Source organism: Cherax quadricarinatus, chromosome 19, assembly GCF_038502225.1.
Source record: "Cherax quadricarinatus isolate ZL_2023a chromosome 19, ASM3850222v1, whole genome shotgun sequence".
NCBI lineage: Eukaryota > Metazoa > Arthropoda > Malacostraca > Decapoda > Parastacidae > Cherax > Cherax quadricarinatus.
Window position 1 is genome coordinate 47,467,166 of NC_091310.1, and position 13,984 is coordinate 47,481,149.

The 13,984-nt window shown below is 41.1% G+C and overlaps 2 protein-coding genes across 5 annotated transcripts in view; one reads left to right on the plus strand and one right to left on the minus strand.

The window, feature by feature from the left end:
* LOC128705668 (TSC22 domain family protein 1) overlaps nucleotides 1-4,716 on the plus strand; it is a 245,834-nt gene extending 241,118 nt beyond the window's left edge. For all 4 annotated transcript variants that reach the window (XM_070086797.1, XM_070086798.1, XM_070086796.1 and 1 more), the window contains 4 exons: nucleotides 1,109-1,952; nucleotides 2,259-2,396; nucleotides 2,859-2,981; nucleotides 3,392-4,716. In XM_070086797.1, coding sequence (XP_069942898.1) covers nucleotides 1,109-1,952; nucleotides 2,259-2,396; nucleotides 2,859-2,981; nucleotides 3,392-3,717 — 1,431 coding nt within the window. In that variant the 3' untranslated portion in view covers nucleotides 3,718-4,716. The remainder of the gene's footprint in view (nucleotides 1-1,108; nucleotides 1,953-2,258; nucleotides 2,397-2,858; nucleotides 2,982-3,391) is intronic.
* Nucleotides 4,717-4,899: 183 nt separating this feature from the next.
* The window catches only part of LOC128688405 (heat shock 70 kDa protein 14), a 46,646-nt gene continuing 37,561 nt past the window's right edge, over nucleotides 4,900-13,984 (minus strand). The window contains exon 11 of the mRNA XM_070086799.1: nucleotides 4,900-5,051. Coding sequence (XP_069942900.1) covers nucleotides 4,970-5,051 — 82 coding nt within the window. The 3' untranslated portion in view covers nucleotides 4,900-4,969. The remainder of the gene's footprint in view (nucleotides 5,052-13,984) is intronic.

Sequence of the window (13,984 nt, forward strand, 5' to 3'; positions counted from 1 at the left end):
TAAATATCGTCTTACCAGATATCAAGAACACTGCTGGATTAAGAGAAAACTTGACAAGTAACTCTGTCAGATAACCAGGGTGTGATGGATATATGGCCCAATGAGCCGCCATCTATGACTAGGCAAGCACCAGACAACCCTGGTCCAGGACCGGGCTGAGGGAATAGGAAAACTTTCAAAATCAGTGAGAGCCATATCAAAAGTTTGACTGTGTGGGTGAATATGAAATGCATACCAACTTACCGGTAGTTGGTAACCATACCAATTTAAATGACAAAGCTTCTAAGCTTATGTGCAGCCTGCAGCTCCCTGAAAATTTTCCTATCCTCTTTGTAACCTGGCGCTGTATAACCCTTGTGGCTTAGCGCTTCTTTTTTATTATAATAATTTGTAACCTGGCAGTGGCGTTTTCCTGAGGTGAAACAGAATAAGAAATAAGTCCATTTCAAATTTCAAATACTTTGTAAATTTTCTGAACTCGTTTTGCAATCCCTAAAAATTACTGTAACTCATTCAGAATTAAGCAGACATTTTATAAGCAGGACAGAGTAATGTAGATAAATGGTTCAGAGAACCGACAAGTTGATGAATTAGACACATGTGCAACACTTGGGTATCTTTATTGAGGAAACTTTTCGCCACGCAGTGTCTTCATCGGTCTTAAACAAAGAATGATGAAGATCAGAAGGAGTTTGGGGTATCAGTCCCTCACCCTGGAGTCGATTGATGGACTGATTACATCGACTCCAGGCTGAGGGACTGATTACCTCAAACTCCTGATCATCACCAGTTTTCTTTATTTAGGACTGATGAAGCCAGTGTGTGGCAAAACGTTTCCTCAAAGATACCCAAGTGTTGCACACGGGACAGAGTAAGCATATTGCAGATTAACGCAAAATTAAGGACCACCCTGGTTTGCATGTTTCACCAGTATAATACCGTACTGATGTCTGACGCTAGGCAGCATTGCTCGCGTTTTGATTTTACACTTGGGACGAAAACTTGCCGAGACTTTAAATTGTATGTGTAGCTACATTTAATTTCAAGTAATTCATAATTGGTAGGATATATAACATAGTGCTTTAATGCAGAAACTTTTTATTGACAGACTTTAAAAAGAAAAGAGCGTGAATATGAGCACGAGATGGAACGCTTAGCCAGAGAAAAGATAGCTCACCAACAGAAGTTGTCAGCACTGAAGAAGGAGTTGTCAGCACGATGGGACCATATTGACTTTAATGCCTTACTCCCGGATATGGCATCTCTTGAACAATACAGAGATAAAGAGACAAAGTCAACTACCACTGCTTCAGAGCAGCCAGACCTGGATGATGATTCTCCTAGGGATGCCGGTACGCAAGCCACCTCAGTTGCTACTTCGTGTACTCTCTCACCTCGTCTACATGCTGAACCTCGAGGGACCGTCACCTTTGCTACCATGGGTACAGATGGGAATACAGGTGTTGGCACCTCAAACTTGGCACCTCCAAGAGAGCATTTTATGGACCCAAACCAGCCATTAAATCTGTCAACAAACATCGTGGACTCTTCAAGAGCGTCACCTCGGGCACAGCAGGTGTCCCAAGGACGATCTCCACATCATACTAGTGAGTGGGGGTCGCACCAAGCATCACCGCACTATACTTCAGCAGCCTATACTACTAGTAGTGAGGAAGACACATGGCCATCTTCAGATATTAGTACTATGGCACCCACCTTAATGCGGGAAACAATTACAAGTGTACCTAATGAGCACTTGCCTATAATGGGAAGTACTGGGATCCATCTGCCAGCACAACTAGTGGCAGGTGGAATGCAGTTAAATGGTGCACCAGGGGGACTGTTAGGCCAGCCAGCCATCCAGGTCATCACTCCAGAGGGTTATAAATTGCTGCCAGCAGACCATGCACCAAATGGTGCTAAGCCACTCACAATCACACTTGCACATCCAGGTTAGTTAACATATGAAGTAATATTTATTACCTTTTGACCTACATTAAAAGTAATTACTAGTGAGCAATTAGTATAATTTTTGCCATAATTGTCAAGTTATTTTTAATCTTTAGTACCCCACCAGGGAGGTTAATGACAAGTGAGGTGCTTTTTGATCCAAGGAATTGGATGTGTACTTCCCTTTCTTGGATCGAACCTGAATGCCTTCCATTCCCACAGGCACTGTCAGACCCCTATGGGTTCAAGTGCTCCCCATGAGTTATTTATTATTAATAATAATGTACATGTAATTTCAACTTTACCAGAAGGACTTGAGAGGGCAGAGAACTCAGATGAAATAAAAACTAATGCAGCTCCAATGATGGTTGCCCTAAACAAAAATGGAGTACCAGCCCTGCACTTGGCAGTGCCCACCACTGCCCGTTCACTATCACATACGCAAGGTTGGTGACTATAGCCCAGACTATAATATGGATATACATATGGCAGGTTCATCTCTGACATTAAGACCATGTTTTAGGCAATTTGCAAATTTTAGCTAATTGTCATGTTGAAAATTATTTGTTTACATACTAAAGTTCTTTAGCCAGTTATAATTATCATACATCAATCAGTAATAAAGTATCATAGCAATAATTCATGTATTTTCTGGTGGTAGATGAAGTCATGTTCATTCTTCTCAATGGCACCTCCTTGAATGGTAGTGAGGGGCTCTTGATCAAACTAATTGGACTTTTCCTACCCATTTGTCATTTCCAGGTGCCACATGATCCCTATTGGTTCAGTGCATACCCGAAGTATAATATATAAAGTACTTTACTGTACAATGAAAATCTTTACAATAACTATTAATGTATACATATTTGTTTTTATTAGCATTATTAAATTAGGCTTGTTTCTTTTAGGCACTAATGGAACCACAACAGTTCCTCTGAATTTAAGTGTAGGAGGCACTCCAACTGTGAAGGTGACGCAGGCAGCTACATCCTCTCTCTTGTCTTCGTATCTACCCATAACCCATGCTAATGGTGCGTTTTTATATTTAAAATTTATATACAGTTAAGACCTGGTTTTCTTACTAAGATCCTTAGGTTGAAAAAAAGCTTGTTTTCCTGACAAAAATAATGACAAAATTCACAAATATTACCAGATAAATTTTTAATATATTTAATTGATAAATACTAATGATTAATAACTTACTGATATAATGCAATCCTAATATGCATAGCAAGAAATAGTATTGCAATGATGTATATCTGCTACCTAGTTAGAAAATCTTGCTTATTAGTAAATAAAAGGAGGAGTGATTCTTGATGAATCTGTAGTTTGAGTATTAGTAATATATCACTAGCATTAAAAGTTTATATTTTAGGGATAAAACTTATTTGGTTTTAGAATTTCAATTTGTCCACGTTTAACAAAATAAATGTATTGGCAGGTATCACGCAGTTGGTGTCTGGTCTAAGTAGCAGCATGGGAACGCTGGTATCTGGAATAGGCCCTCCAATAGTTACACCTTTGGTGGTATCCCAGCCACAACGGGCTGGTGTACCAGGAACAGTAACAACAGTAGGCAGTAAGGGTATAAAAACTGCTGCTATGGGAGGAAGTGCAACGAGTGTACCACTAGTATCAACACAGTATACCACTTCTCTTGCAAGTGGTCTGGGAGGACTAGTAAAACCTGTGGTTGTAGTGTCTGCACCAGCGGCAGTTGCGGGGCTAATGGCCGGGGCCCACACAGTGGCCTCCGGTAAGCCCTGATGTGCACCATGTGGAGACACTCCCAGGAGAGTACAAGCCATACCTCAGCTGTGGGCTAGACTCGAGGCTCCTAAGCCTCTATGGTTGCCCACATTCACCACCACTCTCATTCTTCATCGTCATACTTGTTATCATGAGAAAACTAGTACATATTTTCATGTTTTATTTTTGTGCGAGATCTAACTTGGCATTCACGTCGAGGTTCTCTGTGTACATTTTCATTACTGGTGATGTTGGAGATAAGGATATCTAGTTATTCTTAATTTAAAAGAAATTTTATTAGGTAAATTATTTTATAAGGTGGCCAGCATGGAATCCAGGCTGCACCAGGAAGTGTGGTATTGAAGGTGACTTAGGCCAGGGCTAGCCGTCAGTCTATGGCAGGTCACCAAACTGTGATAGTAGTTCGTCTAGCGACTCGTTTTCTAAGAGCTGCTGGGTAGAACTCGTTTATGCTGGTGGATGCACACTGCTCAACATGGTGCTAACCACCATATTTGTGTTGCACTCACTGGTGTATATAGCATCACCCACCTGGTTGTTGGTGTTATTGTTATCAAACCTTGTTGTATATGTCTTATCAAGTCTTGATTATGTATTGTAAATGTATGCATTTTTTTTTTTACTAAATGATCCTTATAAAGGTGACTAAATGTTACTGTGGCTCCTCCTGAGACTCTGCACACAAAGTGTGCAAGAGCCCTACAATTGCTGACAGTGATATACACCCGCTCAGGGTGACGCCGTTTCCCCCCTCTTCCTCAGACCTGCCGCCCACCTCACCAAATATCTCAAGTGTACAAATTCAACTGGTTATCAGTTGTTACATGCAAGTGTATTGGCTGCAGTCGATTGTACCAAGTGTTTAAGTGTCACTCTGGGCGGCAGTACTATGCCAGATCTCAGGGTTGACAGGGACCTTTTGGCCCCTGCTCACCTCAGTGCAAACAAGCCATACCCAAACCTTCTTTAATTGATAGTAAAAATGTTTCAAATGTCTCTTAATAGTCTTATTACCCTATTTTACCTGTATAATCCTCCGGGTTTAGTGCTTCCCCCTTGATTATAATAATAATAATAATACCCTATTTTACATTGCTATTAAAATTAATACCGTTTGTACAAAAAATATGAAGCTAATATTTAGACCAATACTATATGAATGCACAAAATGAAACTAAGTTCAATAACAAAAGTATTTATTAGGTAACTAGAAAGAAAATTGGTTTTACTCAGCTAAATTTAATTAGCCTCAACTTCTTCCAGCCTCAATGATGAAAGCACGATTAATTTTTGCTTCTGGCTCTTGTAAGGCTACGTGAAGACTGCCATCACTGTAGGGAGAAAAAAAAAAGTTTGAAACTAAAGCACCTGTCAATAGCTTAGTTAATCTAAAATTACGTACATATATTAGGACTTCAACTATCCAAAAGCACAGAAAAAAAAATCAGACTAAACACAATGGCAAGTGGAAGATGTTTCAGCTGAGAGATTACATACATGGGGTAAGTGCAGGTGCTCCTCAACTTACGCTGGGGCGTTACATTCTGAAGAAACCATCCTAAGTCAAACATGAATACTACATGATAAATAAGTAGTCACTGAATAAAACAAATTTCTGTAAATAATTACCAGCAATGAAAAGTAAATAAATGAATTAAAGTTTATCCTATCAATAAATGTACAATACAGAACGTGCACTGCTATTGCAACATCGTAAAGTCAAAATATCATAAGTTGAACCATTATAAAGCAAGGAGCATCTGTAATCAGGGTTTGATCTGTGGAGAAGTTTCTTAACAATCCTCCGATCAAGAACTTTTCACCTGCATCAAGGCACTTTCCTTGAAGGGTTTACTATGGGTTTCTTGTGTTGGTCATTGCTGCACTTTGGAAAAATAGTAAAAAAAAAAAAACTACATGCTAGCAAAACTTCAGCATCTGACTTACAAATACTATAAAATCTTCCAACTACAGGCAATGTCAACCTTAATTTGCCAAAGCTGGTATATATTTAGGAAAACTGCTGAATTTGTGTTTATACAGTACCTGGGGAATGGGAAGCATTCAAGTTTGATTCAAGAAAGAATAGAACAAGTACAATTCCTTGGATCAAGCACCCTTCAGAACCAAAGAGCTTTCCTTGAAAGGGAGAGGGGGCCTCAATAAACGAACATTTCCTCGTTACATCAAATATGAATTATAACCCCACATCAAAAGAAAAATACCAACTGGAACCCTGAAAATCACACCTTCATGATCACCAAAACTACCAGTACTTGGATTTAAAAACACTTCTACAGCAAAGCATTAATAATAATTATTATAAAAATTAAGCACTAAACCCGCCAGGGTCACAGTGCTATGAAACATTAATAAATACTATCACAGAACATTTAGTATTAATTCAAAGAACATTTACTGTACACAAATAACCCGCACATAAAAGAGAAGCTTACGACGACGTTTCAGTCCGACTTGGACCATTTACAAAGTCACACTAACCAGAAGAGGAGCAGGACGGCTATATATAGGCAGGAAGAGGTGGTGGTGGTAGTAGTAGTACAAGAATGGTATATAATACCGACAAGATGAAATTAAGATACATGCGCAGCACCCTGGCATCCCTATCGTAGACGTTTCGCCATCCAGCCAGCCACTGGATGGCAAAACGTCCACAACAAAGACACCCAGACGCCGCACGTGTCTTAATTTCATCAGTAGTAGTAGTAGTAGTAGTAGTAGAAGAGGTAGTAGTAGTAGTGGTAGAAGTGGGGAATAAGGAGGACGAGCCAGTCAAATACAAAGGAAGGGAAGCACTGCGAGAGAGCTAGGTGCCCACGGAGGGAGAGCAAGCGCACAGAGGTGCGTGAAAGGGGAAGTGGTGAAATAAAGAAGGAACAGAAACACGAGACAGAAGAGAGAAAGACAACCCAGAGGAGAAAGAAGAAAGGGGAAGAGGGAGAAGAAAAAGAAAAAAATGAGGAGTCAGGTTAAGTCACGGGTGTTCTGAAGTTTGGAGCATTTTACAATATAGTGGGAGAGGAAGGCATCTACAGAGATGAAGCCAGGGCTAAGATTCATACAAGGAAAGTTGTGTATTAGAGAGGACTCAACTAGACAGCGACTGTTCGAGTTGGAAGTAGGGAAGACAGTTTTAGCAGAAGACCACTCACTCTCTCAGTATGAGCTTGAACTTCTTGGTTTTGGCCTTTCCTTTGCCACTTCGCCTACTCCTCATGCTGGTATTGCCCTGATTAGCTCTTTTGATTCCTTTCGTCAATCTCGCTCCTGTAATCTTCCTGACTTGTCCACTTTTCGTGGGGCTCTCCTTCCTGCTCTTGGTAGTCTGTTTTCTAAGAATCACCACCTTCCACGCCGTTACCAACTTGCCCTTTCTTCCCTTAAATCCAACACTAATATTGTCATACTATCTTCTGACAAAGGTAATTCGGTAGTTATCCTTGATCGCGAGGATTACCTCCGTAAAGCTGATGTCTTGCTCTCTGACTCACGTACCTACACTCCTCTCGTTTCCAACCCTCTTGATCGCATCAAGAGAACGTTCAACAAGAAACTAAGGACTCTCTCCGACCTCTGTCCTCCTGACTTTGACCTTGTTCAACGGTTTCGTGTCATCTGTCCCTCTCTTCCCTATTTCTATGGCCTTCCCAAAACTCATAAACCTGATATTCCTCTTCATCCTATCATATCCTCTAGAGGTTCTGTCTCTTATTCTCTTGCTTCTTGGCTGGCCAAAACCCTCACTCCCTTTCTTGGTACTTTTTCTCCTGCCCACCTCCGTCACTCTAAAGACTTCATTGAACAGGTTCGCTCTCTCCCAACCTGCAAGATGCTTAGTCTTGACATTGAGTCCCTCTTCACCAATGTCCCTCTTGATGATGTCCTTGATTTCCTTAGAGAGAAGGCCCATGAAGGGTTTCTACATCTCCCTATACCTACTGATGTCTTTCTTGATCTTATCCGCCTCTGTGTGGACTCCTTTTCCTTCCAAGGGAAATATTATTCTCAAACCTTCGGTGTCGCTATGGGCTCTCCTCTCTCTCCTGTCCTTGCTAATCTTTACATGGAATACTTCGAGACTGTTCTTCTTCCTACCCTCGATGTGCAACCTTCACTCTGGCTCCGCTATGTGGATGACATCTTTGCTCTGTGGCCTCATGACTTCAGTCTCTTCCAACCTTTTCTTGAAGCTCTTAATAATCTTACCCCTTCCATTAAGTTTAAAGCTGAATGGGAATCTAATTCCTTGCTTCCTTTCCTTGATGTCCATGTCCACCGCTCAGATACAGGTTTTTACTTTTCCGTTTACCGAAAACCTATGCACAGTGGCATGTACATTCACTACTTTTCCTATCATGCTTCCCCTGTCAAGAAAAGTGTTCTTATCTCCCTCTTTCTCTGTGCCCTCCGCATCTGTGATCCTCAGTTCCTTCCAGCAGAAATTTCCACTCTTCATAATTCATTTTCCCGTCTTGGCTACCCTTCCCATTTCATAGACTCTACCCTCTCAGGTGCTAAACTTAATTTCTTCTCTCCCAAACTCTCTACTCCTGGGAACTCTTCTATCCTCTGCCTTCCCTACATTTCCGGTCTTTCTAATCTCAACAATTCTCTCCATCCCTTAGACATCAAGCTTACCTTCCGCCAGACTAACACTCTTCGCACTAATCTCGTTCATACCTCTCCTCCCTCAACAGATGTTCCTGGTGTCTACTCTATTTCTTGCTCCTCCTGTCCTCTTCAATACTTCGGAGAAACTGGTCGATCTCTTTCTGACAGACTTAGGAAGCACAAAAATAGTGTTAGGCTTGCCGACACTAACAATGCTCTTTTCTGTCACGTCAGAGATCATAGCCATCCTATTGACTGGTCTTCTGCTAAAACTGTCTTCCCTACTTCCAACTCGAACAGTCGCCATCTAGTTGAGTCCTCTCTAATACAAAGCTTTCCTTGTATGAATCTTAGCCCTGGCTTCGTCTCTGTAGATGCCTTCCTCTCCCACTACATTGTAAAATGCTCCAAACTTCAGAACACCCGTGACTTAACCTGACTCATCATTTTTTCTTTTTCTTTTTCTTCTTCTCCCTCTTCCCCTTTCCTCTTTCCTTTTTCTCCTCTGGGTTGTCTTTCTCTCTTCTGTCTCGTGTTTCTGTTCCTTCTTTATTTCACCACTTCCCCTTTCACACACCTCTGTGCGCTTGCTCTCCCTCTGTGGGCACCTAGCTCTCTTGCAGTGCTCCCCTTCCTTTGTATTTGACTGGCTCGTCCTCCTTATTCCTCCCCACTTCTACCACTACCACTACTACTACCTCTTCTACTACTGATGAAATTAAGACACATGTGCGTCGTCTGGGTGTCTTTGTTGTGGACGTTTCGCCATCCAGTGGCTGGCTGGATGGCGAAACGTCTACGATAGGGATGCCCGGGTGTTGCGCACGTATCTTAATTTCATATTGTCAGTATTATATACCATTCTTGTACTACTACCACCACCTCTTCCTGCCTATATTTAGCTGTCCTGCTCCTCTTCTGGTTAGTGTGACTTTGTAAATGGTCCAAGTCGGACCGAAACGTCGTTGTAAGCTTCTCTATTTTATGTGCGGGTTATTTGTGTATCGTTCCAGTCACGGTATTGTGCCTTTTTTGTTATTAACATTTACTGTAATTTGAAACCTCTACAAAACAGTTTAGTTCTCCACATAAATAAAATACAACCGAAGGGCCAAACAAATGACCGACTAGAAGCATTAAGATATATAATGTTATAATGTAATAAATTATTTCTTTTAAAACACCGACTGTCTCCCACCAAAGTGGAGTGACCTAAAAAGAAGAAACACTGGAAGCACCTTGGCTCAACAGGCACATACCAGGGAACTAATGAGGCTTTGTGAAAAGTACTTATTGAACCAACAGATAAATGATCCCACTAGAAATGAAAATATCCTGGATCTAATATTCACAAACAACAAGTCGGACTTGAGTCCTGGAAATGGGAAGTACAATGCCTGCACTTTAAAGGAGGGGTTTGGGATATTGGCAGTTTGGAGGGATATGTGTATCTTTATACGTATATGCTTCTAAGCTGTTGTATTCTGAGCACCTCTGCAAAAGCAGTGATAATGTGTGAGTGTGGTGAAAGTGTTGAATGATGATGAAAGTATTTTCTTTTTGGGGATTTTCTTTCTTTTTTTTGGGTCGCCCTGCCTCGGTGGGAGACGACTGACTTGTTGGAAAAAAAAAAAGGAGCTAATCAGATATATAATAGTTGCAAAAACAATTTACTCTGACCATAACAGAAGTACAAACAAGTATTAACTCAAGGTTAGGTAACTGTAACACTAATGTAAGAGATTCATTCATTCATTAGAGATTCGCCGGTACTTCCGGCCCGGGTCTTCTCCATATGGTGACCCGGCTAATGTAAGAGATGTTCAGTAAGTTTAATTTCAACAACCACAGAACTGACTGGGAAAAAATAAACCAGGAACTATCAGACATATCCTAGGAATCAGACATGAGCACCCTAAATCCCCACCAGTGCCTGGAGAAGCTGAACAGAGAAGCATACAAGGTTTGTATTGAACGCATACCATTGTGGAAGCCCAGATGATGATCAGATATAGAGAGCGTAGGAGATGGTACAGAAGAAAACAGGTTAATGAAGTGCTTAAAAACACAAATACGTTGCAATGGAGGAATGACAGTCTTAGCCGAGAGATCACTGAATTAAAGCAAAACCTTAGGATGTCATAACTAACAGAAGTACAGAGATAACAAAAGGCCATACAGGATATTACAAGAAATCCAAAATATTTCTATTCCTATGCAAAATCCAAGCTAAGAACTACCTGTAGAATTGGACCATTATTGAGAAGAGACCCGTATACTGATAAAATGAGTGAAATTCTAAAAGAACAGTATGAGTTGGTGTTCAGCAACTCACTAAATGACAGCAAGGTAGAGAATGCAAAAAATCTTCACTGCAGCAGAAGGGTATGCAGACCAACTAACTGACATTAGTAGAAATCCATCATAGATTTTGAAAAAGAAATGGATAACATGCCCACTCAGCACCTGGACCAGATTCAAGGAATGCCCTACTTATAAAAAAGTGCAAAGTACCACTAGCACTAGCCCTCAGTATTCTTTGGAGAAAGCCTTGATCTAGGTGAAATATCGGAGACCTTAAAGAGTGCAGACGTAGCTCCTTTGCATAAGGGAGGTAGGGAAGCACTAGCGAAAAACTACAGACCAGTAGTCCTAACTTTCCACATCATAAAAATCCTTGAAAGAGTGATGAGACGGCAGATTACAAATGTCATGGACCAGCACAACCGGCATAATCCAAACCAGCATGCTTTTAGAGCAGGACGATCATGCCTGTCACAGGTGCTGAATCACTATGTCATATCATCGAAGGTAAATAACAAAAAAGGCACGATACCGTGACTGGAACGATACACAAATAACCTGCACATAAAAGAGAGAAGCTTACGACGACGTTTCGGTTCGACTTGGACCACTGACAAAGTCACACTAACCAGAAGTGGAGCAGGACGGCTATAGGGATGCCCGGGTGTTGCGCGTGTCTTAATTTCATCTTGTCGGTATTATATACTATTCTTGTATTACTACCACCACCTCTTCCTGCCTATATATAGCCGTCCTGCTCCACTTCTGGTTAGTGTGACTTTGTCAATGGTCCAAGTCGGACCGAAACGTCGTCGTAAGCTTCTCTTTTATGTGCTGGTTATTTGTGTATCATCGAAGGTGTTGGAAGGTAACCAAAACGCATATGTGATATACACAGATTTTGCAAAGGCAGCTGACAAATGTGATCATGGAGTGATAGTGCACAAAATGAGGGCCACAGGCTTTATGTGGAAGGTAGGTAGATGGATTTTCAGGTTCCTAGCACACAGGACACAACTAGTAGTAGTAAACAGAGGAAAATCCATCATCAGTGAGGTAAAAAGCTCAGTTCCCCAAGGCACTGTCCTGGCACCTCTAATGTTTCTCATCCTCATAGCAGACATAGATAAAAACACTCGTCACAGTTTTGTATCATTTGCAGATGAAAAATAAGCATGAAAGTCACTACAGTAGAAGACACTGAAAAATTAAGGAAGATATAAGCAGTGTTTTCCAGTGGGCAGTGGAGAACAACATGACGTTCAATGGTGATTAAGTTCCAGCTGTTTAGGTCTGGGAAGAATGAAGACAAGAGGATCACCAAATATAACAAAAGGAACACCTGAAAGACTTGGGAATAATTATGTCAGCTGACCTGTCTTTCAAAGAACATAAGACAAAGATCACAACAGTCAGGAGGATGACAGGGTGGGTAACGAGAATTTTCAACACAAGGGAAATAAAGTCGGTGGTGACACTTCAAATCGCTAGTGCTCCCTCATATGGAATACTGCTCAGTACTGGCAGTCCCATTCAAGGTAGGAGAAATGTCAGAGCTTGAACAAATACAGAGATCATTTACAGCCCATACAGAGCCAGTAAAGCATATAAATTACTGGGAACACCTTAAAGTCTTAAACATGTACCCACTGGAGCGGAGCAGAGAGAGATATATACAATAATACGTATATACCTGGAAAGTACTCGAGGGCCTGGTTCCAAATCCGCATACTGCCATAACATACTGGAGCGAGAGATATTGGAGGAAGTGCAAAATAAACCCAGTGAAGAGCATGGGTGTGGTGGGCACAATAAGGGAACCCTATCAACATTTGTGGCCCCAGACTAGTCACCATCTTATCAGAAGATATCAGAAACACGCTTGGAACAAGTGAAGAAGTCTTCAAAATAAAACTGGACAAGTATCTTCACCAGGTGCCAGATCATCCAGGCTGTAATGGATATGTGGGGCAGCAGGCCTCCAGCAGCAACAGCCTGGTTGACCAGGCAATCATCAAATGAGTCTGGACCATGGCTGGGCTCCTTGAATAGTAAAACTTAAAACTCATCAAAGGTATAATAAAGGTAAAGGTATCATCACTCTCTTGCCAATGGTGTGCCACTACTACAGCTCAAAATTGTAAATATCTCCACCCTTCAGAGTGCTGGCAATGTATTTCCCACTTCCAGGACTCCAGTATGGCTAACCTGTTTCCCTAAATGAATCCCCTTCATAAATGTTACCTTGCTCTGACTAACATGCTGCATGTCAAGTCATCTCTAAGCCCCTCACATACAAAACTCCCTTTACCCCTTCCTCCAACCTTTTCTTGGACGACCCCTACCCTGCCTTCCCTCTATTACAGATTTATACACCCTTAAAGTCATCTTATTTTGTTCCATCCTCTCAAAATGTTTGAACCACCTCAACCCCTCTTCAGCCCTCTGGATAATACTTTTAGTAACCCCCACACCTTCTAATCTCCAAACTATGAATTCTCTGCATAATAGTCATACCGCACATTGCCCTCAAGACACGACATCTCCACTGAAGCCAGCCTCCTCCCTCCTCCTTGCGGCAACATTCACAACCCATGCTTCACACCCATACAAGTGTTGGTACCACTATACTTTCATACATTCCCCTTCTTGACTCCATGGATAACATTCTTTGTCTCCCAAAGATGCCTTGATGCACCACTTGCCTTCCCCACCCTCTCATCAATTTAATAGTTCACCTCATCTTTCATAGACCCATATGTTGACAAGTCCACTCTTAAATATCTGAACACATTCACTTCCTCCATCCTACCAATCTTTCATTACTTAAATTTTCTGTTACCTTCATCACCTTGCTCTTTCCTATGTTCACTTTTGCAAAACAAATAAGCCTCAAGTTATACCACCTTTTCTTGAGTACAAAGAAAATTTCTGGTCAATACTGCATTTCCTTTACCAGATAGGCAGTTAGGTGACAATTTATAGTATATAAATAAACAGACGAATGGGGATGGATTCAAACTGTAATCGTGGCATGTAGTAGGCCCAACACTGTACCACTAAGTAATTTTACTCTGGTCAGTTTTGATCCTTATAGTGATACATTACCACCAAAACAATATAAAATAGCACATTCTACATGCACAAAATCCATACATCATACACAACTAGCCTGTACTTATATAGTTATTATTTTGATGACAGTTTGGAGAGATATGTTGCGTGTTTTTATACGTATATACGTCTAAACTGTTGTATTCTGGGACACCTCTGCAAAAACAGTGATTATGTGTGAGTGAGGTGAAAGTGTTGAATGATGATTAAAGTT